Source organism: Protopterus annectens, chromosome 3.part0 (assembly GCF_019279795.1).
Source record: "Protopterus annectens isolate FY-2018-M chromosome 3.part0, PAN1.0, whole genome shotgun sequence".
In the NCBI taxonomy this organism is placed as follows: Eukaryota; Metazoa; Chordata; order Ceratodontiformes; family Protopteridae; genus Protopterus; species Protopterus annectens.
In genome coordinates this window covers 323,879,236-323,907,144 of record NC_056731.1, presented here as the reverse complement: position 1 = coordinate 323,907,144, position 27,909 = coordinate 323,879,236, and the positions used below count along the sequence as shown (strand labels likewise).

The window sequence follows — 27,909 nt, the reverse complement described above, 5'->3', positions numbered from 1 at the left end:
ATGCCTAATCTGGACTGGTCTTGGAGGGACAAGCTGGATGACTTGTTTTTCTAGTATCCTGGAAGTTTCCTGTGCTTCTGCCTCCCTTTGTGCGGGTGGAACGTCCGGGAGGAACCTGGCCAGGCTTGGCCTTTGAAAGAAGGAGCTTGAATATACTCTGGATATGATTTGCAACATCCACAGATAGTCTGCAATAGACTACCATGCTGACGGTTGTAGCGAGAGTCGACCCCCGACTGCCTCCAGAGACGAGCAGCCAGGCAACCCTTCAGGGCTGCTGCGCGGGCCTGTCCGGGAACAAATCCAGGGACCCTTGATTACTCAGACCCTCTCTGCCTCTGGGAGAAGGTGAGTCCTGAGCATCTTGGGAATAACCCTGAGACTTCCAGAACCACATCTTCTTTGTCCCCCACTGATTCCTGGAGAAGTATCATTGAGGGGTTGAGGAGCGGATTCCGATGGCAGAGTTGTCCTGTCTTTCTCGCTCTGGACCAGAGTGCCATGTACCGTCTTTCCAAAGAGTGTGGAAGCATCATACGAGGCATTTGTGAAAGACACCATATAGGGCTCAGAGAAGGTACAAAGCCAGAGCCAGGCGTAATGCCTGATGGCAATACCTGCCCCGGCAACTCCAGCGGCACCCTCTGTAGCATGAGAGAGAAGCCACATAGAGGTATTTTGGATAGACCACCCCCACGCTGTCGCAGATCTCCAAGAGGTCTCCAAATGAGACATCCGCCGGGGGTGATCAGAGGGAACCCTCCCCTTCCTCCAAGTTTGTGTCTTCCGTGAGAAACTCCAGCGGGGAATCTATGTGCCTTCTTTTACATGTACATTTATGATAAACCTCCTTGGGGGGGGGTTTCTGAGGAGGAATAAAAAACATCTAGCTGCTCTCATGTGGGAGCTCCCTTGGGCGAAGAGGCAGCAGGCTGTCCCTGAGGTAGCAGGATGGCAGAATCTGGACAAGAAACAGAGGGAGCCAGGAAGGATTCCGAAGACAAGAGCGTCAAGGGTCTCAATGAGATCGAAAGAACCTTCTCCACCATGTCAAAGTCAAATGGGGAACAAACCGCCTGAATAGGGGTTACAAACGGGTCCGTAATCCTCTGCATCAACGGGGAGGAGCCAGAACCGAACCTCCAGGTGCCGAGATTCTGACTGGAAGGCTCTGCTCTGAAAAACTCAGAGCTGAAACCATCCCCTCGGATTCAGAGTGGAGGCTTCAGCTCTGAGAGCAGGATGGATCTCAGAGCTCGTCAGTTCTGACCTGCTCAAGGTAATGGCCATTACTGAGGTACCAGGTACCATTGGCGCCGACCCCTCAATGCCAAGGGTCCTTGAATCCGAGGACTCTAAAACTGGGGGTCGGATCAGAGAAGGAGTAATCAGTATGAAGGCGGACTGCATGCGCCCCGCTCCGGAGGGAGAGGGGCAGGCAAGACTCCCATCTGTACCTGGGTGCTGATGAATCTCCATATCATCCTGTCCACCTCAGCTTCGGAAAGGCTGCAGGTGGATCTGGAGGATGAAGTCACCGACACCAGTCTAGAGAGGCAGTGAGGTGACGCTGATGCTGAGGAATGACTCAGAAGCACCTCCAGCTCTGGGAAGAAACGTGGGGAACGGAGCTGGGGAGACTAAATCCTAGGAGCCGAGCAGAGCTCGGCAGGTAGTCCCACTGAGGACAAGCAGTCTGGGGGGGGGGGGGTTCCTCAGCTTGTCCTTATGCCTGTGCTTATCCCTGTCTCCAGTCCTCTTGGCAGGAGGTTGAGTCCCAGAGGCAGAGACTGAGACAGAATTCGTAGCCAGGGTAGCAGAAGAGAACACCTGGGCTCCTGAAGTAGGTGGGGGGAGGCGGCCTTTTAGAATAAGCTTATTCCTCCTGTCGATCAATGCACATGAACTGAACCCTGTGCAGACAGAGCAGGAGGAATCAAGGTGGGCAACCCTCAAGACATTCAACGCAACGTGTGTGGCCATCAGCTGGGAAAAGCCTCTGACCATACTCCAGTGTATTTACGAAACTCAGGTTTGGGAATCTCTGACATGGTCAAGAGATAGGCCCAAACCAAAACAAAAAATACAAACACACACTCCTAGAGATAGGACAGAAAGAAGTTTTTTTTGTTTTTTTTTTTTTTTTTTTTTTTTACTGACTCTAAACTGAGGGGAGGTGATAGGAAAGACAGAAAAGAGAATTGCTAGACAGAAAAGAGAATTGCTAGACAAAAAAAAAAAAAAAGAGAACCTAGAGCGGAAAATAGACACCTATACAAAAAAAGCTCAGAGCCAACGGATCGCATTGCTTACACTAGCACAGCAAATGAGACATGAAGGGAGGAAGAAGACAACAGCATTACTGTTAGGGGAGGAGCTCGGATCAGATGCTGGAGAAATGCGGCAGAGTCAGATCAGTGTCCCACAGGCTGAAGACCAAATGAATACAACAACTTCAGATCAATAAGGTACAGGCAGGGTGAAGCCATTGGTCTTGAAAGGCAAGCATGGGAAGAGACAAAAAGTTAAAGAGGTACCCTCTTTAGAATTACTTCATGACATTCAGCACTAAAAAGCAGCTATTCAAGACTCTCCCATGTTCCATAATGAACACCTGCTGGAGGATGAAGGCAATGCTTGCAGCTGTTCAAGGACATTATAAGGACAATGGCTGAATCCTAGATTCAACACATACAAAGAGAATGAGCTAGCTAGAGTAAATCATCCAGCTTCCACATAAGGCCCAGCTTCACAAAAACCTTCCTAGATCTTTACAACTATATTCCCTTTATGTCCAGTGACATAAAGGTGTTGCATGTCCTCTAGCAAGGATGAAATTTTAAAGGCACACATCTTTTAGAATTGTTAATCCACGGTTATATAAAGTACAGTTTTGTACCTACCATAAATGTAGATGAGTGTTCACACTGCTGCAGTCATTACACTTGGGTTATCCTGCTGTTTCACGGTCCCGCAGTCAGCCTGAGTTCAAAAGTCTTGGTCCGGCGTCGGTTGCTGTCGCTTCTTCCCTGACGTCAGCACTCCAGGGGTATACAAGATGCATCAGACGCCATTTTCTTCAGTTTTTCTTGCCCCAGATGTCAGATGCCCCCAAGTAGGTAGGCAATACATATTGCTAATCAAAAATATACAATAAAAACAATACCTTCAGTTACCAGCAAATACACCCCAAAGGTTGTATAGGATAGAAAGATATAGATAAATCCAGCTAGTTCAGAGAGGATGGAGGGAGAGTAACGGACTTCAGCAGTGTGAACACTCGAACATCTACATTTATGGTAGGTACAAAACTGTACTATGTTCATAGTGTTACACTGCTGCAGTCATTACACTTGGGTAGAAGCCCAAAGCTAAGGTTGGGTGGCTGGTCTATAGAGAGTTAGGATTGGCTATGAGGCCCTGCAGAACTGCAGTGGCAAATCCTGCTCTGGATTTAGAGTAAAGAGGCAAGTGGTAACGCTTGGTAAAGGTGTGCACTGAACTCCAAGTTGCAGCCTCCAAAATTTCCTTGGTAGGTACTCCTCTGAGAAAGGCTGTTGAAGTGGCTGTTGCCCTTGTGGAATGTGGCCTAATGTTCTTTGGGAATGATTTTCCATGCTGTGTGTAGCAGTACCAAATACAGTGTCCTATCCATTTGGATATAGTCTGCTTTGAGATAGCCTTGCGCCCTGTGATCCTGCAGCATATGCTACAAACAGTTGCTCAGTCTTCCTGAAAGCCTTTGTTTTGTCCAAGTAGAAGCGTAGCTGCCTGTGTATGTCCAAAGAATGCAGAAGTTTCTCCCCTTTATTCTGGGGGTTTGGATAAAAAGTTGGCAAATGGATGGTTTGGTTAAGAGCCACACTAGATACCACCTTTGGCATAAAGGTAGGGTTTGTCCTTAAAGATACCCTGTCCTGATGAAAAATTATAAACAGTTCCACTGCCATTAATGCCTGTAGCTCTGAGGCTCTTCGTGCTGAAGTTACTGCCAGGAGCAGAGCGGTTTTCCATGGTAAAAATTTTAGATCAGCTGTATTGGCTGGCTCAAAAGGTGGTAGGGTCAGTTTTTCCAAAACAAAATTGAGGTCCCAAGTTGGTGTTGGTGCTCTCCAGGGCAGTCTTACGTTTTTAGCCCCTCTGAGGTACTGCTTTAGCAAGGTATGAGAGAATAAAGGAGGATCCGTGTTGTAATGTGCTGAAATGGCAGAGGTGTGGATCTTAATTGATGAGAAGGATAGGCCTCTGTCCAGCATCTCAGTTAAGTATTGTAAAATCTGAAGAATGTTGGGAACAAGAGGGTCAAGGCTTTGAGCCTGGTTCCAGGCGCAGAGTCTCTTCCATTTTTCTGAGTAAGCTTTCCTGGTGCTAGGCCTCCTGGCCTCCAAAATGATATCCATAACAGCTTTAGAGAGAGGTGTTGTCTGTTTGACTAATATATCTGCCATGCAGCCAGGTTTAGGGTTCTGAGCTGACCGTGCAGGATCTGATTGTTGAGTCAGGTGTGGAATTTGAGGCAAAATCCATGGTGGGCCTTGAGCCAAGTTCCTTAAGATAGGGTACCAGTGCTGGCGTGGCCAGTCTGGAGCAATCAGGATCACCTCTGGTTTTTCTTGTCTGGCTTTTAGAAGTACCTTTGAAAGGACAGGCAGTGGCGAGAAGGCATAAACTTTTAGGTTTTTCCAGCTGAAAAAAAGAGCATCCACTTTCCATGCTTGTTTGTGATAAGCCCTTGGGCAGAATTTTTGTAGTTGGCAATTCAGTGGGGAGGCAAAAAGATCTATGTCTGGGCATCCCCACTTTTGCGTTACCATGCTGAAAATTTGTGGATTCAAATTCCATTCGTGAGGGTCCATAATATTTCTGCTTAGATCGTCTGCCAGAGTATTTTTCTTTCTTGACAGGAATTGTGCTTGCAGGTGAACTTGATACGTTAGAGCTGTGTTCCACAAGGTCATGGCTTGCCTGCACAGGGGATAAGAATGAGTGCCCCCTTGCTTGTTTATGTACCACATTACGGTGGTGTTGTCTGTCTTTAGTAGTAATTGTCCTGGATGGAGAAGGTCCTTGAAAGCTGTTAGGGCATTTTGAACAGCCACCATCTCTTTTTGATTGATGTGAAGATGCATCTGGTCTATGGTCCACGGGCCCTGAATGCATTTTCATGCCATGTGTGCTCCCCAGGCGAAGCATCTGTTAGAGTTTGCCTGGCTATGGGCTGGGTAAAAGGCTGACCCTTGTTTAGGTGACATGCCTGTGCCCACCATCGAAACTCCTGTTGTAGGCAGGGAATCATTGGTATTACTGCTTCTAAACTATGAGTGTTGAGTCCAAACACTTTTCAGGTACCATTGTAATTTCCTCATATGCAGTCTGGCATATGGTATTAGTAGTATGCAGGATGCCATGAATCCCAGGGCCTGCATAATTTTTCTTGCAGGGAGATGGGACTTTCCTGCCAGAAAATGAAAATGTTGAGTTAGTTGAACTTGTTTGTCTGGCGGGAGGGTAAGCCATCTGGGCCGTTGTATTTAAGCTGGCACCCAGGAATATAATCTGTTGCGAGGGCACTAGTTTTGACTTCTTTTCGTTTACTGTGTACCCTAGAGAAATTAGCAACTTTTTTACAAACGCCAGATGCTGTAGAAGAATGTCCTTTGTCTCTGCTTGAATGAGGCAGTCGTCCAGGTATGGATATATTTGAATTCCTTTTTGTCTGCAAAATACAATTACTGGTGCCAGGCACTTTGTGAAGACCCTGGGCGCAGTAGATAAGCCAAAGGGCAGTGCAGAGAATTGTAGTGCATTGTACCAGCTTTGAATCTCAGGTATCTTCTGCAATTTTGTCTGATAGGGACATGCAGGTATGCCTCTGAGGTCCAGAGTGACAAGCCAAGCCTTCTTGCCCAGCATGGGTAGAAGCTGCTGTAATGTCAACATTTTGAATTTCGGAATATCCAGGTAAGTATTCAGAATTGAAAGGTCTAGTATGGGCCTCCAGTCCTTGTCCTTTCTGGGGACCAGGAAAAGTACTGAGTAAAATCCTTATCCTTGTTCCTATTGTGGTACTTTTTGAATAGCTCTCATGTCCATGAGGGATGAAATTTGTTTTTGTGCCTCTGCTCATTGATTTTGTGGCAGGTGTGGCATTCCTTTTAGCCTTGGTAAAGTATGAAAGTGGAATCTGTAACCTTGAGACACAATATTCAGGACCTATTTGTCTTGGGTGATTGTTTGCCTGTTTTGAGAAAGAAAATGCTAGTTTTCCCCCTAAGGGGGCTTCCAAAAGGGAAGTGCTTGGCATACAAAGGGGAAAGTCATTGTGACCGTTTTCCTGTAAGGTTGAGACTTGTCCTCACCACCTTTTGGGGTTGAGGTGCCCCACTGTCGTTGTCTGTTTGAGCCTTGGGGTTGAGATCTGCCTCTTGGGCATCTCTATCTGCCTCTCTGTGGCCTGTCTGACACTGGAAAGGACCAATTCTTTGTTGGCCAATTTCTGCTAAACCAAGGTGGCTGTACCTGTAAGAAATCCTTGACTGTTTGGATAGATTTAGCTTTATCCTCCATTTTCTTTAACACCTCTTCTGCCTTAACACCAAACAAAGTATCATGCTGTAAAGGAGCATCCAATAATTTTGCCTTAACATGATCAGATAAACTTTGTCCTTTTAACCAAGCATGTCTTCGAATCACAGAACCTGTAACTGCAGCTCTACAAGAGGCCTCTAAAGAATCAAAACCACATTGCAGAGTATGTTTTCCCACCTGTTCAGCTGCATGCAATAAATCCTGCATTTCTTTACAATCAGGAGCTTCTGTGCTTGCAAGCATTTTCTGTTTTAACTGAGCCATTAAATATTGTTGGTACTTAAGCATGTGAAACTGGCAATTTAAAGCTCTTACTGCTAAAGTTGCAGAAGTGTATACTTTCTTCCATCTATCCAAAGCTCTGGAATCTCTGTCAGAGGGTACTGGATTTTTTGCAACGGAAGCCTTAACCCCTTTTGGACCCTGGGAAATAGTTTCTGGATCAGCAGAAGGGTTTTTGTAAAGAAACTTGAGAGAGTCAGGGACTCTATAATACCTATCTGGCTTGGCTGGAGCAGGGGGCAAAGAGTCAAGAGATAAACAGGATTCAGAGAACACATCATCCACAATATCTAGTACAGGCAGAATAGCCAGGGGCCTGTGTTGAGGCAATAAGAGGAAATCCCTGAGCCTTTTCTTAGATTCTGAGTAATCCTGGCTCTCCCAATGGAAATGCTCCCTCATGGTATGTAAAGTTTCCCCAAAAGAATAATCCTCAGGAGGAGAGGCTGAAGGGAAAGATTCTTCAGCATCAGAGTCCTCAGGAGTCATAGTCTGTATCCTGCTTAGGCCTTTTCTCAGGAGGGGGATGGGAACCCGATTAGAGTAATGAGGTCTTCGGCCATTTTAAGCATCTGTTTCTTAGGCATGGAGGACTGTCCAGGAGAATGCTGTACTTGTTTCTTTGTCTTTAATGGTACCTTTGTCTTGGCTGTTGTTTTAATGGTAAATTGTGAAGGTCTGAAAACACCCTCAGAAGCCGATGCCTGCTCAGTGGCTCCGGACCCATCTGAGGGATTAGTTTCCGTAGGCCCAATACCTTGAGTTTCCACAGGCCTAGATGTCTCCATGTGGGAGTCGGAAGCGGCCTGTGGCTCTGAGGTAGCAGGTGTCAGGGGCTGCAAAAGCGCTTCACTGAGAACCAGCGACTGGCCTAGAAGAGGTTTCGTCGGTTTTGGACCTTGGATGCCTGTCTTTATCCTTGTCTTTGCGTTTTTTCGATATTGAGGTAGTCGGCTGATCCGACGGCATCGTATAATTGAACCTTCGACCAAAGTAGTGCAAAGCAAAATCAAAACGTCTTGTTATAGTGCGTTTGTTAAATCTAGCACAAAAGCGACAACTAGTGACGTCGTGATCAGGGCCTAGGCATGGAATACAGTAAGAGTGGAAGTCCTTATGAGGTATTTGCTTCCCACAAGAAATACAATTATTAACTTTTTCTGACATCGGTCAGAGGCAAGAAAAAAGTTTCCCCAAGGGGGTACTCTGCTTTATTGAAGACTTCGAATCTGAAATTCGACTTCGAAAATCTCAAGAGTCGGCCGACCGGCACTTGCGAACTGCTTCTGCTTCGGGCACCGCACGGCAAAAAAGACAGAAGAAAATGGGGTTGGTTGCATCTTATATACCCCTGGCGTGCTGATGTCGGGGAAGAAGCGACAGCAACCGACGCCGGACCAAGACTTTGGAACTCAGGCCGACTGCGGGACCACCTGACGGCAGGATAATCTAAGTGTAATGACTGCAACAGTGTAACACGATGAACATCTGGGTGTTCTGAAATATTAACAATGTCAACAAAATAACTTCTTTCATGCAATTTTCTATTTCAAACAGGAAGTTTTTCTGCCGCTGTTTAAATTTAGGTCACCCAAAACCAGACGCTGTCAGGTTATCAAAGATGTCTGGATTTATTTCAGAAAGACAACAAACTTAAGGTTTAACACAAATGTTTCTTTCAACAAACTGGAAATAAACTGCACAGCTTAAAGCTATGCAGTGGATCTGTACTTCAGGAAAGAGTTCTATCTTATTTAAGGAAAAAGTTAAATGCAACTGTTTAGTATGAAATTCTGCGGGTGTGCTGCATTTGTTTTTTCATTACAAGTAATGTCACATATTTTGTAATGGAATAAGACGCAATGAAATTGTGGATATAACTCCCAATGAACTAAAATAGAAAATGAGTGAAAATGAAAAAGCAAGAAGACATTATAAAGTTTTCAGCTATGCAATATAACAAGACTTCATTATGAGGCTTCTAGAAAGCACATATTCACCTTCAGCTTGTGAAGCTGGTGAACGAGCCCACTTTTTGATGCAGTTCAGATGGAAAACATGGTAGCAATTCTGGCAGCTCCAGACTGGTGCCATCATTCGAACGATTTCACAGCACACCATACACTCATACTTTTCTGATGTCAGCTGTTCAATAAGAGATCCTAGGGAGAAAAAAATGCATTACTTTTTGTGGCATGCTGACAACGTACAACTTCAAAGCATAATGACAGAAAGCCAACACTTTTTTCATGTGCCCAAGGAGATGCTGAAAATAAGACAACATAACTTTACAACTGCAAAGTATGACAGCTCAAATTCACAACTTATCGGTGCTCTTCATGATCACAAATGGGCAATGCACCAAGGAATCCAAATTCTATCAACTCCGAATTGTACCTACAAGTCCACAAAAGCAGATTTTCCCGAATATTCCAAAATGTTTTAGCCTTAAGGTTATTATGTGGATATATTTCCAGGCTGTCTATGCTGAAGACTCTGCTCAAAAGGATCTGACAAATTCCCCTTCAAGATTTGCTAGATACTGCCCTCCCTTTAACTAGATCCTCAGAGGAAAACGATTTAGGGTGGTACAACCAACTGCTATTGCAACATGGTGAAGAAGTCTCTCAAGTGTTCCTAACTGGTTTTCTATAACAGAGTCTCAGGTAGCACAGCACCTGAGAGGTATGCAATGGTACTCAAGTCTGTGACCTCTCTCTCATTCTAGCACATCTCCAAAAATATCTGCAGCATTGCTGATTCCCACCAGATATTCAAGCATGGGGATGCTCTTTGAAGACCCTTCCTACTTTCATTCTCCACCCCTAGAAATCCAACAGGTTTAGATCCTCATGTTGCCTACACCCACCAAACCCTGTAATGCTCAATCTATTAAATCAAATGCAGGCTCACAATAGAGCAGGTAGATTCCTGCCCCATACCATGGCAATGGCTCAAGTCACACGTTAAGCTATACATGAAAACAATATAAACACATTATGCCACACCATTTGCTCTTCAGTTCTGGAAAGGCAATTTGTTCTTGCTGTATCCGCTTTTGAAGGTCAACTGCTGGAGCCTAAAGGTAACACCCCATGACTTAAGAATGAGACAGATGTAGTAGAATGACAATTCCTTTACATTTGCAAGATTAAATATCATTACAAATGTATGTTATATGCTTCACATATGCACAAGTCTAACAACATCACATTAACAGAAAGAATATTTTATTTTGCATTATTAAAACTGAATTCAAACTGCAAGACAGTCCTTAATAAAACATACGGTGGTGGTGCTGCGGTAGCGTTGTCGCCTCACAGTTAGACGTTGCCCGTTCGATTCTCAGTTAGAGCATCTTCTGTGTGTCCACATGCGTGAATGGGCGTTCCTTCGTTGAAGGTTGTGTGTTAGGCCCGGCAACCCAGCACGTAAAAATCTACTGCCAATCATTAGCGGACTGGAGTTCTGCTGTGGCGACCCCTAACTGGGAAAAGACTAAAGAAACAAACAAAACAGTAAGGAGGAACAAAGAATATCAACCTCGTGGAATCCCATTCCTTAGAAAACAGGACCTTATTGCATTAACCACATATTTGGTTGTGGACATTAACGAATTAAGATAGGCTCATCTCAAAAATAAAGAGCCAGACCCAGACTGCTTTTCATAAAAATTTTAGAACACACTTTCAAGTACCATAAAAATTCTGATAAAAATCTTAAACAATACAAAAATGCTTTTGCAACTGCTGCCACTAAAGCATTTGAAGGAGTGAATATTATACTTCTGTTTTCAACTATGCTTACATCTGGCTTTCCTGACCATTTACTACACTATATTAGAGTTCAATACAGAAATCCATCTACTTAAATCTCTGTGGATAACTGCATCTCACAACCAAACTTTAAACATAGTATAACAGACGGCTGCCTTCTATCCCCATTATCTACTTAAACTTTATACAGAACACTACCTTAAGAAACATAATATACCCAACAATATTGATATTAATTTGCCATCAACCACTTTTGTAGACAATGCCAAATTCTGATACAGCTAAACTTATTAAACTTTTTTCAAACATGTCTAACTATAAGATAAATTTACAGAAGTCAGCTCTTTTTCCATTGAATGAGGATTATCCTTATACTGATCCATATTCAGAAATATACAATCATTAACTTTCATCAAAACGTCTTAAGTGCTGGTCATCTATAAAGAGACATTTAGCCAGATGGATTTAAGAGCTTTTCCTTCCTATATGCAATGGCTAAAATGAAAATTAATACATTACCCCCAAAATGCATGGATTTTGTGTCTTCTGGTTATAATATACCACTCAAGCATTTTAAATCTATCAAATCTTTACTAATTAATTTTATTTGATCCACAAATCAGTCCATATGCAAGTACTAATGCCCATGGGTGTTCTGAAAACAGACAGCACAGAAGCTCGGCATCTACATCCCTACAATGGAATTATTTGTACAATAAGACACCCTGGGGGCATTATTGTGCTTAGAGAATGAACCATCTGTTAAACTGAGTGTTTTTGTTTTATTAAATATATACATAGATTTAATTTTTTTAATGTAAAATAGCACACTCACAAGCAGTGTAGCTTTAAAAAGACGTGATTAAACTTAATAATGCCATACTTCTCAGATGTCCAGATTTGCAAAGAATATCCACGTTTACCTAATTTTTATTTTGGGACCATTCCTCAAACTTTGTGGCTTGCTGGGTGTTGAAGTCATTAAATATTGACATATATGTGCAGCTTATAAACAAAGGTATGGTATCTAGTTCCAAGGAAGTCAATTGTTCCACTGAATTTGGCATTCATCAGACCTACCATTGAGTACAATATCCCCTTTCTTATGTACTTAACCAGGATATCCAACAAATGAATGCCCCCAAAGAGGTTCCTCACTAAAAGAATACAGGGCATAAGTAACATGTCCTATGCAGTTCACCTCAAGTCTCTATCCCTGCATTCTGACTCCTACCGGCTCATGAGGGAAGCTCTATGCCTGGCATACAAGGCATTGTCAGACCCCACTCTGATGGACCTCCTGCATATCTGCAAAACAAAAAAGCACCAGAATTATCTGTTATAAAGAATTCAATTTTGCCTGCAATATAAATAGGATCTGCTGGAAAGACAGGTTATCTCAGAGATTATCCCTTCTCTGGAACACACTCACCATCCATGTGAAGCAGAGTCCCTCCCTAATCCAATTCAAGTGTAACTTGGACAACTGGATGGGGAGCAGGAAATTCATCCCTGGTTTGGTACTATGTCTTTAATGGACACAGGCAGGCTGTAAATGGTTTATCTACCAGGCCCCTTGCTTGCAAAGGTTTCACCTCCCAAGCCCCTGCTTACACTTATCAAGGGTGCCAGAACTCGGTCAGAGATTTGGGATATATGGCTAAACTTAAAAAGGCTCTTGTAGTCTTTAGCCTAGTAAACATCTATGAACTTGTGAATACAAGATCCAATCACAGATTGACTGGATGGAAGCATCAACTACATTGGAACATTTGATTTGTCACAGGCTTGGAATGGTAAAATAGTTAGCAATATTAGAAAGCACGGCTTCAAAATAAAGATGCAAAGATTGTACAGTAGAATTTTTTTTTTACCCATGTCAATAGATGTTCAAGGACTTGTAACTGGCCACTTTCTATTAGATCATGAGCCATACATTGCTTCCAAATGTCAACATAAGTCGACATGCAGATACATCTGCTCACCCAAAAGTCTAACTGCATTTCAAGTCTACAAGTCAACTGTAGATCAGAGTGTGGAGCATGTGTGCTATATCTTTAAGACGTGTGCGAGGCTGTATGTGCACGTATAAATTCCAGACTTGTGCAATCCCTAGTGCCATTTTGTAGAAGCAGCCAGAGAGTGAGCATGCATGATCGCAGTTGTTAGTTTGTATACAAGTTACTTAATTTATAGTCTATAGTGACGTGTTTGTATAAAATAAAGCTGCTTGAACAGAACTCAAAGACTCGTTTACTCATGTCCTAACATGAAAGCGACATCAACTATCCTTTTCCTCCACTGAAACCCAATTAGACGGCTCCCATCTCCACAAACCCAAAGGCCAAACTAACGCTACCCACTCCTAAAGTGTCTGACAAAAAAATCTTCACAATACCAGCTAATAAAAATAAAGTTGGCACTACATACCAAACTAATGCATGTTCCAGATGAGCTTCAATTTGACCATCGTGCCCTACAAGTACTAACAATCTAACACAGTTTCCTACCTAGGGTGAAACCATTCTTCACTGATATGGCAAGCAAAACATAGCTGTAGCTTATTTGCTACCAACATTACTATATGCCTCTCCTGGACTTATCAACCTGAACACCTCTCAAAACACTTGAGTAATGTTACAACAAAGCTGTACAATTTGCAGCAAATCAGCACTACAATACAAACCACCTAACACTTATAACTTAACTGGCTTGAACTGTTGCATACAATTACATACTAACAACTAGTGATAACCCATAAACTAATCACTAAACTATACTGCTATCCAACTCAAAAATCATTTTGCCTTAGTCTCTACACAAGGCCTGATGATCAGGAGAAAAATAAATTTTCCTTAACTAACTTTAAGACAATGCAGGTGGCTCACTGTATTCAAACTATCTCAGACAAATGGCATTCCATTCAAACCCCTTTGAGACTACTTGAAAGTTTAAAATCTTTCAAGCCACTTGAGCAGTGCTTGAAAGGCACGTGGCTTTGCACCTGCACATCCCCTGGTTAAACTCAAACCTCTAAAGAATGCAATACTACACGACCTAACTTTCCATTGGCAACTTAAATCAACTAACTCTACCCCTCTCTTTCAACTTCATCTCTGCACTGCTTCTCCACTAATCGTATCATCCATTAGCGCACTTTAATAATCGCTCACCTTGTACTACTTAGTGACTCTTCTGCCACTGTGGTCTTTTTATACAGCTGCCACTCAATTTCCTGCTCAATATTCTGCTATGTCTCCTTTCCTAATGGCCTTCTCCGTTCAGTACTATTCAGTATATTCTACCTATTTAAGTCTTCTGTCTTTTTTGCAAACTTGGCTCCTCACAGTCAGTATGATCAGTAAAATAAACCTAATCCAGACATATGACTTCCAGTATGGGTAAATCATGTGGATCCATGCCTGGAGGAGGGAACCAGACTCAAGCTGTCCAACACCAAGGGTCCAAGATGCATGGATGGATCAATCAACATCGGAGAAATCCTGCCCACAGATCCGATGCTGATGTTTCAGCTCCAGGACCCATTCGGATCCAAAAGAATAGGAGCAGAACTGGTCAGGGATGCTATTGGAGTCGAGGAAGTAATTATTTTCGTTAGCTGTGCATGTTCTGGAGTCAGATATCAGATCCTGGTGCTCCAAAACTGAAGGACGGTGTGAGTAGTGGCTAGAAGACTCATGGATCAAATGGGATGGAGCAGAGTTAATCCCCATCTGGAGCTGAGTTCTGAGGAATTTTTGCATCATCCTATCCACATCTGCCTTGGAAAGACGTTTGGAGGACCTGGTGAATGATGTGGTTGACTGGGGGCTAGAATGCTTTTAGGAGTTTGCATAAAAGGGGAATGGAGCCTAGGGGAGACCAGATCCAAAAGAAACTCAGGTGAATGAGTTCCGGATGTGTACAATGTACTAAATTTTGGATCCAGGGGCTTGGGATCTGTAACCAGAGTTGTAAGGCTTGCTGATATAAAAAAAGCGGAGCCAAAGTTTTAGGATCAGAAGATTTGGGATCTGGAGTGAGTACTTTCAGGTCCAAAGTCATCGGATCAGATATTTGTAAGAGGTGGTTCCAAAGTCGTCCTGGGGGACATTGACAGTGAACCCTTCCTATGGTCTGAAGAAGCTTTAGAGGTTTTACTGGGGGTCTGAGTACCTGAAGATGTAGTTGAGGGAGGAAGTAGACTCTTAAGGATACATTTACTGTGTCTGTCAGCTAAAGCCCTTGTACTGAAAGCTGCACGTACTAAGCAGCTGCTGTTCAGATGAGCTGCCCCAAGACAATACACGCACTCCTTGTGGGCATCCACGTTAGGGATTTTGTGCCCAAAAAAAATGTGCATTTTTTAAAACATGTTGGCTCATCAGCCATGACAGTAGAAGGAAAGGATCATAGAGAAATATAAAGATTTAAAAAAATAAATTAATAAGGAAAGAAAAAATATCAGCAATGGTAATTAAGAATTACCCTGTTAAAAAGGTAGGAGGGACAGAATGGGTACAGTAAGAAAACAATTACCAACTATGGTAATAGACACTGTGATCACTCTTGTACAGTAGATGGTCGAAAGGGTAAGGCAAAGAATTGACAACGTGATACAGACACAAAATCTGAAGTCTGGATTAATAATGACTTGATAAGACAAATCTAGTGTTTCAGGAAACTCAAAAGAGGTAGAACGGATAACTGGTTGTGAAGTGACACCATTTTGAATTTGGGCATTATCACAAACAGGTGTACGAAAGAAAGATCTTGAACTGGTTTCAAAGCATTTTTTCAATCGGCACTATGAACATCTCTGAATAAAACTTCTCCATCTGAGAAAGAGATACTGGTCTCATCATTCATTGGGAAATCATGTGATGAACAGGTGGAAACAAAAGGGTGTGATCTGCAGAATAAGGAATGACCCCTGAAAGGAGAAATTTCCTACCACTGCCATCTGTAACCTTGATGAATGACCCATATGTCTGAAAAGTACAGTTGTGTACACTTACATATTAATGTAGATGTTAGAGTGTATTCACTGCTGCAGTCATTACATTTGGGTTATCTGCTTGCAGTAGCCCTCAGACGGCCCGATTAAAAAAGTCTTGGGTCATGCGTCAGATGCTGTCCCTGCTTTCATGACACCAGGTCATCTGGGGTATAAAACATGCAGCAGACGCCATTACATCAGTTTTTCTTGCCCCAGATGCCAGGTGCCCCCCCCCAATGGGAAGCAATTAAATCTATAACTACAAGGATATACCTCCCAAAAATAAATAAATAAAAACAAGCAAATACACCAAAAAGCTTTTTGAGCATAGTAAGGGAGAGTAGAGTTAAAGCCAAAAGAAGAAAGGGGCTGGAGGAAGGGAAAGTACAGTTTTGTACCTACCATAAATGTAGATGTTAGAGTGTAAACACTGCTGCAGTCATTACACTTGGGTTATCCTGCCGTCAGGCGGTTCCCCAGTCGGCCTGAGTTCCAAAGTCTTGGTCCGGTGTCAGTTGCTGTCGCCTCCTCCCTGACGTCAGTGCTACAGGGGTATACAAGATGCAGCAGACGCCATTTTCTTCAGTTTTTCTTGCCCCAGATGTCAGGTGCCCTCAAATAGGTAGGCAATTTAAATTGCTAGTAAAGTATACAAAAGAAAAGCAAACAACCATTTTCAGATACCAGCAAATACTCCCCCATAGGTAGTAAAGGATAGAAGACCTAGGTACGTACCAGAAAGTAAGAGGGGAAGGAGGGAGGGTAACCTGGACTGCAGCAGTGTTTACACACTAACATCTACATTTATGGTAGGTACAAAACTGTACTATGTTCATCATGTTACACTGCTGCAGTCATTACACTTGGGTGGAATCCCAAAGCTGAGGTAGGGTGGCTGGTTCTATATGGCATTAGGGGTGGCTATAAGGCCCTGCAGCACAGCAGTGGCGAAGCCAGCTCTGGATCTGGAGTATAAAGGTAAATGGTAATGCTTGGTGAAGGTATGCACAGAACTCCATGTTGCTGCTTCCAAAATATCCTTGGTAGGTACTCCTCTGAGGTAGGCAGTTGAAGTGGCTGTTGCCCTGGTGGAGTGAGATCTAATGCTGCTAGGTACAGGTTTCCCATGGTGAGTATAGCAGAAACGTATACAATGTCCTATCCATTTTGAAATAGTCTTGTTTTGAAATGGCTTTTCCCTGTGCTCCTGCAGCATATGCTACCAGTAATTACTCAGATTTTCTGAAAGCTTTGGTTTTGTCCAAGTAGAAGCGTAACTGTCTGTGAATGTCCAAATAATGTAGTAGTCTCTCTCCTTTGTTCTGTGGTTTTGGATAAAAGGGTGGAAAGTGAATAGTTTGGTTTAGAGCCACACTTGATACCACCTTTGTCATAAATGTAGGGTTAGTTCTTAAAGACACCCTGTCCTGGTGAAAAATGAGGAAAGGTTCCACTGCCATTAGTGCCTGTAATTCTGAAACTCTTCGTGCTGATGTTATTGCCAGTAGCAGAGCAGTTTTCCAAGAGATATATTTTAACTCTGCTGTGTTAGCTGGCTCAAAAGGAGGTAAAGTTATTTTCCAAAACAAAGTTGAGGTCCCAAGTTGGAGTAGGTGCTCTACGGGGCGGTCTTATGTTTTTAGCCCCTCTGAGGTACTGTTTGAGTAAAGGATTTGAAAAAATTGGTGGATCTGTGTTGTAATGAGCAGAAAAATGGCTGAGGCATGGATCTTGATAGATGAGAAGGAGAGGCCCTTGTCCAGCATCTCAGTTAAATATTGTAGTATCTGAGGAATGTTTGGGACAAGAGGGTCAAAGCTGTGCGCCTGGTTCCAGGCACAGAATCTCTTCCATTTATCCGAGTAGGCTTTCCTGGTGCTAGGCCTTCTGGCCTCCAGAATGACATCCATAACAGCTTTGGAGAGAGCCATTGCTTGCTTGACTAAGGAATTTTCCATGCAGCTAGGTTTAAGGTCTTTAGCTGGCTGTGAAGTATCCGATTGTTGTGCTGTGTCAGCAAATGTGGGATTTGAGGCAGAATCCAGGGTGGTTCTTGTGCTAAGTTCTTTAAGATTGGGTACCTGTGCTGGCGTGGCCAGTCTGGTGCAATCAGGATCATCTTTGGCTCTTCTTGCCTGGCTTTTAGGAGTACCTTTGGAAGGAGAGGTAAAGGTGGGAAAGCGTACACTTGCAGGTTTTTCCAGCTGAATGAGAGGGCATCCACTTTCCATGCTTGTGGATGGTAACTCCTTGTGCAGAATTTCTGTAGCTGGCAGTTCACTGGGGATGCAAATAGATCTATGTCCGGGCTCCACCATTTTTGTGTTATCATTCTGAATATATGTGGATTCAATTCCCATTTGTGGGGATCCATGAAGTTTCTGCTTAGGTAGTCTACCAGTGTGTTTTTCTCTCCTGGCAGGAATGGTGCTTGCAGAAGAACTTGGTAGTCTAGAGCTGTATTCCACAAGGTCATGGCTTGTCTGCAGAGGGGGTAGGGGTGTGTGCCCCCTTGCTTGTTTATGTACCACATAATTGTGGTGTTGTATGTCTTTAGTAGTAGTTGTCCTGGATGCAGCAGGTCCTTGAAAGCTATAGGTGCCAGATGCTTTAGAAGAATGTCCTTGCTCTCTGCTTGAATCAGGCAGTCATTAAAGGTATGGAAAAATTTGAATTCCTTTTTGTCTGCAAAATGCAATTACTGGTGCCAGGCACTTTGGCTTGGGCAGTGCAGAAAATTGATAGTGCATTGAACCAGCTAGAAATCTGAGGTATCTTCTGCAGTTGTCTGATATGGACATGCAGGTATGCCTCCTTGAGGTCCAAAGTCATGAGCCAAGCTTTCTTGCCCAGCATGGGAAGAAGCTGCTGTAGTGTCAACATTTTGAATTTCGGAACATCCAGGTAAGTGTTTAGAGAAGATCGATCCAGAATGGGTCTCCAGGCTTTGTCCTTTCTGGGAACCAGAAAGAGTCTTGAGTAAAATCCTTGTCCTTGCTCCTGTGGTGGTACCTTTTGAATAGCTCTCATGTCCATGAGTGCTGTCATTTGTTTTTGAGCCTCTGCCCATTGATTTGGTGGCAGATTTGGCATTCCTTTTAACCTTGGCAGAGTGTGAAAGTGGAACCTGTAACCTTGAAATACAATGTTGAGAACCCATTTGTCTTTGGTGATGCAATGCCAATTGTGACAGAAAAATTCCAGTTTTCCTCCTAAGGGGGCTGCAAAGAGAGAGCTCTTTGGCAGCTGTAGTGGGAAGTCATTGAGGCTGCTTTTTATATGGTTGTGGCCCGTCTTCCCCTTCTTTCTGGCCTGGTGTACCCCATTGTCGAGGCCTGTAAGGAACTTGTGCTTGACCTCTACCTCTTGGATGTCTGTATCTGCCCCTTTGAGGTCTGTCTGTGACTGGAAAGGACCAATTCTTTGTTGGCCAATTTCTGCTAAAACGAGGAGGCTGAACCTGTAAGAAATCCTTCACCATTTGTATAGATTTTGCCTTATCCTCCATCTTCTTTAATACCTCTTCTGCCTTAACTCCAAACAAGACATCCCGCTCTGCAAAGGTGCATCCAATAATTTTGCCTTAACATGATCTGGTAACGTATGTTCTTTTAACCAAGCATGTCTTCTAATGACAGAGCCTGTAACTGCTGCTCTACAGGAGGCCTCTAAGGAATCAAACCCACATTGCAAAGTATGTTTTCCCACTTGTTCAGCTGCATGCAATAAATCCCGCATTTCTTTTAAATTAGGAGGATCTGAATCTGGAAGCATCTTTTGTTTCAACTGAGACATTAAAAATTGCTGATATTTTAGCATGTGAAACTGGCAATTTAAGGCTCTCATTGCTAAAGTTGCAGACGTATATACTTTCTTTCCCCATCTGTCTAATGCTCTGGAATCTGTCAGAGGGAACTGGGTTTTGGGTTTTTTGCTGATGAGGCCTTAATCCCTTTGGGTCCCTGAGAAATAGTTTCAGGGTCAGCAACAGGGCTTTTATACAGAAATTTGAGAGAGAGAGAGTCAGGGACTCTAATATCTATCAGGTTTAACTGGGGCTGGAGGTAAAGAGACAGGGTTTAAGCTGGATTCAGTGTACACATAATCCACAATATCTAACACTGGCGGAATAGCAAGGGGTCTGTGTTGAGGTAATAAAAGGAAGTCTCTGAGCCTTTTCTTGGGTTCTGAGTAATCCTGGCCTTCCCAATGGAAATGCTCCCTCATGGTATGCAAGGTCTCCCCAAAGGAGTAGTCCTCAGGCGGAGAGGCTGACGGAATTGATTCATCAGCATCAGAATCCTCATAAGGGGGTAGGGAATATCCTAGGTCTGAGGATGAATCTGAAAAAATGGACACCTGGTCGGAAGATTTATAGTCTGCATCCTGTCTGGGCCTTTTATCAGGAGGGGAGTGGGACCCCCTGATCAGGGTGATTAGGTCTTCAGCCATTTTGAGCATTTGTTTCTTAGGCATGGAAACCTGTCCTGGAGAATGCTGTATCGGCTTCTTTGTTTTTAAGGGTGGCTTAGACTTGGCAGAGGGTTTAATGATTAACTGGATAGGTCTGAAAACACCCTCTGAAGCTGTGGATTGGCTCAGCTACTTCGGTTCCCACTGAAGGGTTAGCTTCGGTAGGCTGAAAACCTAGAGTGTGCCCGAAGGCCCAGCCAGCTCCACGTGGGAGTCTGAGGCGGTCTGTGGAAGTGGTAGTCAGGAGCTGCGTAGGCACCTCGTTGAAAACCGGAGAGCCAGCGACCGGCCTAGAAGAGGCCTCGTCGTCAGTTTTGGGCCTCGGATGCCTGTCCTTGTCTTTGCGCTTTTTATGAATTCCGGTCGTTGGATGTTCCGATGGCATGGTGTAATTGAATTTTCTACTAAAATAATGTCGGGCAAAATCAAACAGATGTTTAATAGTGCGCTTGTTAAACCTAGCACAAAACAGACTACCAGTGACATCGTGGTCTGGGCCTAGGCATGGAATACAATAGGAGTGGAAATCCTTATGAGGTATTTGCTTCCCACAAGAAATACAGTTATTAACTTTTACTGACATCGGTCTGAGGCAAGAAAAAGTTTTCCCAACGAGGTACTTAGCTTTGTAGACTTCGGTTCTGGATTCGGAATGAAAATCTCATGAGTTGCCGACCGGCACTTGCGAACTGCTTCTGCTTCGGGCACCGCGCAACAAGAAAGACTGAAGAAAATGGCGTCGGATGCATCTTATATACCCTTGTCGCACTGACGTCAGGGAGGAGGCGACAGCAACTGACGCAGGACCAAGACTTTGGAACTCAGGCCGACTGGGGAACCGTCTGACGGCAGAATAACCCCAAGTGTAATGACTGCAGCAGTGTAACACGATGAACATCCAGGACTGCAACAGCGAATACACTCTAACATCTACATTTATGGTAAGTGTACACAACTGCACTATGTACTTCGTGTTTCACTTTTGCAGTCATCACATTTGGGTAGATTCCCAAAGCTAAGGTTGGGAGGAGGAATTTAAATAGAATTAGGACCAGCTATAAAATCCTGCAAGACTGCAGTGGCAAAGTCAGCTCTGGATTTAGAGAAAATTGGCAAATGATGATGCTTGGTGAAAGTATGTACAGAACTCCAGGAAGCAGCTTCTAGGATGTCCCTGGTAGGAATGCCCCTGAAAAAGGCTGTGGAGGTAGATGCAGCCCTGGTTGAATGGGGTCTGATGCCCTGTGGGATAGGTTTTCCATGGTGCTTATAGCAGAAATTAATGCAGTGGCCTATCCATTTTGAAATGGTTTGCTTTGATATAGCTTTCCCCTCTGTCCCTGCAGCAAATGCCACCAGCAGTTGTTCAGATCTCCTTTGAGGTTTAGTCCTGTCCAGGTAAAATCTAAGTGGTCTGTGCACATCTAAGGAGTGCAGTATCCATTCCTCTTTGTTCTGTAGGTTAGGAAAGAAGGTAAGCAAATTAATGGGCTGATTAAGAGTCACACACTGGATACCACCTTGGGCATGAAGAAGAGATTGGTTTTGAGGGACACCCTATCCGCATGAAAGATGATGAAAGGCTCCACTGCCATAAGGGCCTGTAGCTCAGATACCCTTCTTGCAGAAGTGATTGCTAAAAACAGTGGTTTTCCAAGAAAGGAATTTTAAATCTGCAGTAGCTGCTGGCTCGAAAGGAGGACGAGTGAGTTTCTCCAAGGCAAAGTTAAGGTCCCAGGCTAGAGTTGAAGCTCTCCTGGGTGGCCTTAAATTTTTGGCCCCTCTGAGGAACTGCTTGAGCAGTGGGTGAGAGGAGGGAGGCTCTGTGCTGAAATGGCTGAGGCATGAATTTTGATGGAGGAAAAGGACAAGCTCTTATGAGGCATCTCAGTCAAGTATCGTAGAATCTGAGGTAAATTGGGCACTGCTGCACTCAACCCTCGAGATGGATTCCAGGCACAAATTCTTTTCCATTTTTCAGCATAAGATTTTCTAGTACTAGGCCTCCTTGCCTCTAACATGATATCCATCACTGAGTTACTGTAAGATGGTAAAGGAGAGATTAGGTAATTAGCCAGGATGCTAGGTTCAGGGTTTGCAGCTGAGGGTCCAGAATCTGGTTCTCCTGCTGAGACAACAGGGAAGGAGTCTGAGGCAGGTGCCATGGGGCCAAGCGTGACACACTGCACAAGAGGGGTACCAGTGTTGGCGTGGCCAGTCTGGTGCAATAAAAATTGCCCTTGGCTTGTCCTGTTTGATCTTTAGTAGTACCTTGGAGAGCAGAGGCAAAGGAGGAAAAGCACAAACTGATAGGCTTTTCCAGCTGAAGGAGAGAACTTCCACTTTCCAAGCGAACTTGTGGGGAATCCTTGTGCAGAATTTGTCCAACTGATGGTTCTGGGGGGAGGCAAACAGGTCTATATCTGGGCTCCCCCACTTGCTTGTCAACATGTTGAAAATCCTTGGTTCCAGTTTTCACTCGTGTGGGTCTATGAGGTTTCTGCTTAGTCAATCTGCCAGTGTATTTACTTTTCCTGGCAGGAATTGACCTTGTGGATTCACTTGGTAGCTCAAGGCTGTGTTCCACAATGCCATGGCTAGTCTGCAGAGGGGGTACCCCCCTGCTTCTTTGTGTACCACATGACAGTGGTGTTGTCCGTCTTTACCATTAGTTGTCCTGGAAGAATGTGGTCCTTGAAAGCTGTCAGAGCATTCTGTACAGCTACCATTTCGTTTTGATTTATGTGCAGGTACATTTGACTTGGGTTCCATTTGCCCTGAATGCACTTCCCTGCCAGGTGAGCCCCCCCTGCATAGTCTGATAAGTCTGTTGTTAAGGTTTGGGTGGCAGGAGGTAGTGTGAATGGTAGTCCCCCGTTTTGGTGGCAGGCCTCTGCCCACCAAAGGAACTCTAGGCGTAGGCAAGGTATGATAGGAATCATTGCTTCTAGATGCTGTTAATGTGGACACCATAGGCTTTTGAGTTACTATTGCAGTTTCCTCATATGCAGCCTTGCATATGGAATTAGAAGAATGCAGGAGGCCATGAACCCCAATGCTTGCAATACTTGCCCTGCAGATAGTTGGATTTTTGTGCCTACTTGAAGTAGGTTGTCAAATGAATCCATTTCTCTGGCGTGAAGAAAGCCATCTGGGAAGTTGTATTCAAGCTTGCTCCCAGGAATATAATTTGTTGACAGGGTACCAGGTGCGATTTATTTTCGTTTATGGTGTACCCCAGACAAGTCAGCACCCTTTGAACAAAGACCAGATGATTCAAAAGTATATCCTGGCTTTCTGCCTGAATTAGACAATTGTCCAGGTATGGGTATATTTGAATATTTCTTTGCCTGCAAAATGCAATGACTGGAGCTAGGCACTTTGTGAATACCCTGGGCACAGTAGATAAGCCAAAGGGCAGTGCAGAGAACTGATAGTGCATGTAGCCTGCTTTGAAGCATAGGTATCATCTATAAGACTCCCCGATAGGGATGTGCAGGGTATGCTTCTTTGAAGTCTAGTGTTGCTAACCATGCATCTTTGCCTAGCACAGGAAGCAGCTGGTGAAGTCAGCATTTTGAATTTTGGAATCACCAGAAAGGTGAAAAGGTCCAGGATAGGACGTCATGTATTGCCTTTTCTGGGTACCAGGAAAAGTCTCGAATAGAAATCTTGTCCCTTTTCCTCTTCAGGTACCAATTGAATAGCCCCCATGCTTAAGAGAGAGAGAACTTGATTTTGGGCCTCTGCCCACTGATTTGGGGGTAGATCTGGCCACCCACTTGGTGTTGGTAACATGTGGAAGTGAAATCTGTATCCTTGGGACACTATATTTAAAAAAAAACATTTGTCCTGGGTAATTTGAGTTCCTAGTTTTTGGCCTGCAGACCAATCTTTCCAGCTAAAGGAGCATTCAGTTGGGAAGTGCTTGGAAGTTTTAAAGGCAAGTCATTGAAACAGTTTTCCATGGGGGGGGGGGGGGGTCTTACTACTCCCAGATTTAGGTGCAGAAATCCTCCACTACTTAGTCTTCTGTGTCCCCTGGGACTGAAATCTGGTATTTCTGCTGTGTCTGCGTTTGGCTTGAGAAGACCTGGAAGGGGCTGGAAAGGACCAATTCTTAGAGGGCCAATGCCTACTAAATCTAGGAGACTGAACTTGCAAGAAATCTTTAACAATTTGCATAGATTTAGCTTTATCTTCCATCTTTTTAAGAACTTCCTCAGCTTTGTTGCCAAACAGGCAGTCCTGATTTAAGGGAGCATCCAACAGTTTACCTTTATCATCAGGCAAAGATTGTTCCTTAAGGCTAGCATGCCTTCTGAGCACAGACACAGTAACAGCAGCCCTGCAAGAGGCCTCTAATGAATCAAATCCATATTGCAAAGTATGTTTACCAACCTGTTCAGCAGAATGCATTAAATCATGTAATTCTTTATTTTCAGCACAGTCAGGAATCATTTTCTGTTTAAGCAACCCAATAACATGTTGTTGATACTTTAACATATGAAACTGGCAATGTAAAGCCTTAATGGCCAAGGTTGCAGAAGTGTAAACCTTCTTACCCCATCTATCCAGCGCCCTGGAGTCTCTATCAGAAGGGGTAGGATTTTTAGCAGCAGAAGCCTTAATGACCTTGGGTCCCTGTGAAATAGTCTCTGTATCCGCAACAGGATTTTTAAAAAGAAACGTGTGTGAATCAGGAACGAACAGTTGTGTACACTTACCATAAATGTAGATGTTGGAGTGTCTTCACTGTTGCAGTCATGACTGCAGGGTTCTCCCCTGCCGGCAGGCAGTCCTCGGTCGGCCAGAACCCCAAAGCCTGGGTCCGGTGTCAGCTGTTCAGCCATGCTCCCTGACGTCAGAGCACCAGGAGTACAAAGCTGACAGCCGACACCATGTTCTCCAGTTTTTCTTGTCCCAGATGTCAGGAGTTCCAAAATGAGTAAGGTCCCATACCCTTTGCAAATACACCTCAGAAGAAGGGTGAAAAAAGGAACCACACAAAAGAAAAAATAAGAGGGGACAGGAGGGAGGGAAACCCAGACTGCAACAGTGAAGACACTCGAACATCTACATTTATGGAAAGTGTACACAACTGTACTATGGTCATCGTGCTTCGCTGCTGCAGTCATGACTGTAGGGTAGAATCCCAAAGCAGAATGAAAGGGAGGTGGTCAAAGTAGAGGGGGCGGCTATAAGGCCCTGCAAGACTGCAGAAGCAAAGCCTACCCTAGACTTAGAGTAGAGAGGTAGATTGTAGTGCTTGGAAAAAGTATGCACTGAACTCCAAGTTGCAGCTTCCAAAATGTCTTTGATAGGAACTCCCCTGAGGAAGGCAGCTGAAGTGGCAGCAGCTCTGGTGTGAGTCCTTATATTCCCTGGGATTTGCTTTCCATGGTGTGAATAGCAAAATCTAATTCAATGAGCAATCCATTTAGAAATGGTCTGTTTTGAAATGGCTTTACCTTGGGATCTTGAAGCATAAGAAACAAACAATTGCTCTGATTTCCCGATGTCCTTGGTTCTGTCCAGTTAAAAACGTAGTTGTCTGTGTACATCCAAGGAATGTAAGATCCTTTCCCCTTTATTTTGAGGAGTGGGGAAAAAAGTTGGCAACTGAATAGTTTGATTTAAAGCCACTTTGGAAACCACCTTAGGCATGAAAGTAGGATTAGTCCTTAAAGACACCCTGTCTTGATGAAAAATAATATAAGGTTCCACAGCCATAAGAGCTTGCAACTCTGAAACCCTCCTGGCAAAGGTCAGAGCTAACAGGATGGCTGTCTTTCAAGATAAAAACTTGATGTCAGATGAGGCAGCAGGCTCAAAAGGAGGCAAGGTGAGCTTTTCCAAAACATAGTTGAGATCCCAAGCAGGAATGGGAGGAGATCTAGGGGGCCTTAAGTTCTTAGCTCCTCTGAGAAATTGTCTCATGAACTGGTGGGAAAATATTGGAGGGTCTGTATTATAATGAGCAGAAATAGCAGAGGCATGTATCTTTATGGAAGAGAAAGAGAGACCCTTATGTAAGAGGTCTGTCAGGTAAAGTAAAATCTGAAGAATGTTAGGAATAAGAGGATCAGAATCCTGAGCCTGCATCCAGGAACAAAATCTTTTCCATTTTCCTGCATAAGATTTTCTAGTGCTAGGACGTCTGGCTTCTAAAATGACATCCATAACCTGCTTGGGTAGAAGAGAATGAATCAAAGACCCTGGATTAACCAGGTCGCCGGGCTGAGAGTTTTGACATGGGAGTGTAGAATCTGACCCTGGTGTTGGGACAGAAGGTTCGGAGTTTGTGGTAAAACCCAAAGGGGGCTCCAGACAAAGGTTTTTCAGTGTTGGGTACCAAAACTGTCGAGGCCAATTTGGGGCCAGCAAGATTATCATCTTGGGCTTGTCCTGCTTGATCTTTAATAATACCCGTGGAAGAAGAGGAAGAGGCGGAAAGGCATATCCCGAGAGGTTTCTCCAACTGAATGATAGTGCATCCACTTTCCAAGCTCGATCGTGGAAAGTCCTGGTGCAAAAAATCTGCAGTTGTTGAGGTGGGATGCAGAGAGGTCTATGTGAGGACATCCCCAGACTGCTGTAATCATCTTGAATATTTCGGTGTCCAGCATCCATTCGTGTGGATCTGAAAGGTTTCTGCTCAGACTGTCTGCCAGGAAGTTTTGCTTCCCTGGAAGAAACTGTGCTTGAAGGTCCAGTTTGCAAGCTAGAGCTGTGTTCCATGGATTCATGGCTAGTCTGCAAAGGGGATAGGAATGAGATCCCCCTTGCTTGTTTATGTACCACATAACTGTGGTGTTGTCTGTCCGTATCAGTAGTTGTCCTGGTTGTAGAAGATTCCTGAAGGCCAACAGAGCTTTCTGAACGGCTAACATTTCCTTTAAATTGATATGCAGGTGCTTCTGATCCATTGTCCAAAGGCCCTGCAGACAGTTGCCCTGAAAATGGGCTCCCCATGCATAATCTGAGGCGTCCGCGGTTAGTATCTGAGTGGCAGGAGGCAGACAGAAGGGTTTTCCATTGTTTAGAGTACATGCCTTGGACCACCAAAGGAATTCCTTTTGAAGACAAGGCAGGACGGAGATCAGTATGTCTAAACTGTGGCAATGCTGAGACCATACACTTTTTAGGTACCACTGTATTTTCCTCATATGTAGTCTTGCATATGGTACGAGAAGGATGCAGGAGGCCATGTAACCCAGAGCCTGCAGGAATCTCCTTGCAAATAGCGGAGTTAAAGTTGCCAAGGTTTTGAAAGTTGAAGCCAGCTGTAATTGTTTTTTGAATGTCAGAAATGCCATCTGGGTTGTTGTGTTTAGAGAAGCGCCCAGAAAAATTATCTGTTGTGAGTGTCAAATTTGACTTTATGTTTACAGTGAATCCCAGGAACTTGAGAAGATTCTGAACAAACTCTAGATGCTGGAGTAAGACATCCTTGCTGTCTGCCTGAATAACACAGTCGTCCAGATAAGGGTAAATTTGAATTCCCTTGAGTCTGCAATAAGCTACTACTGGAGCCAGGCATTTGGTGAAGACCCTGGGCGCAGTAGACAATCCAAAGGGCAGCTCAGAGAATTGATAGTGCCTTGAACCGGAGGTATTTTCTGCGTTCCTGTCTGATGGGAATGTGTAAATATGCCTCCTTTAAATCCAAAGTTACCATCCATGCATTTTTGGTCAGCATTGGAAGTAGCTGCTGTAGAGTAAGCATCGTGAATTTTGGTATCTCTAGAAAAGTGTTCAAGACTGACAGATCCAGAATGTGTCTCCTTT

General features: G+C 43.9%; 1 protein-coding gene across 1 annotated transcript in view; it reads right to left on the bottom strand.

Annotated features, from left to right (window-relative positions):
• Window positions 1–11,059, bottom strand: part of NFX1 (nuclear transcription factor, X-box binding 1) — a 1,622,551-nt gene extending 1,611,492 nt beyond the window's left edge. Inside the window, exons 1-2 of the mRNA XM_044065583.1 lie at window positions 10,963–11,059; window positions 8,871–9,032 (exon numbers count right to left, since the gene is read on the bottom strand). Of these exons, the coding sequence (XP_043921518.1) occupies window positions 8,871–9,032; window positions 10,963–11,059 (259 nt within the window). The remainder of the gene's footprint in view (window positions 1–8,870; window positions 9,033–10,962) is intronic.
• Window positions 11,060–27,909: the final 16,850 nt, after the last annotated feature.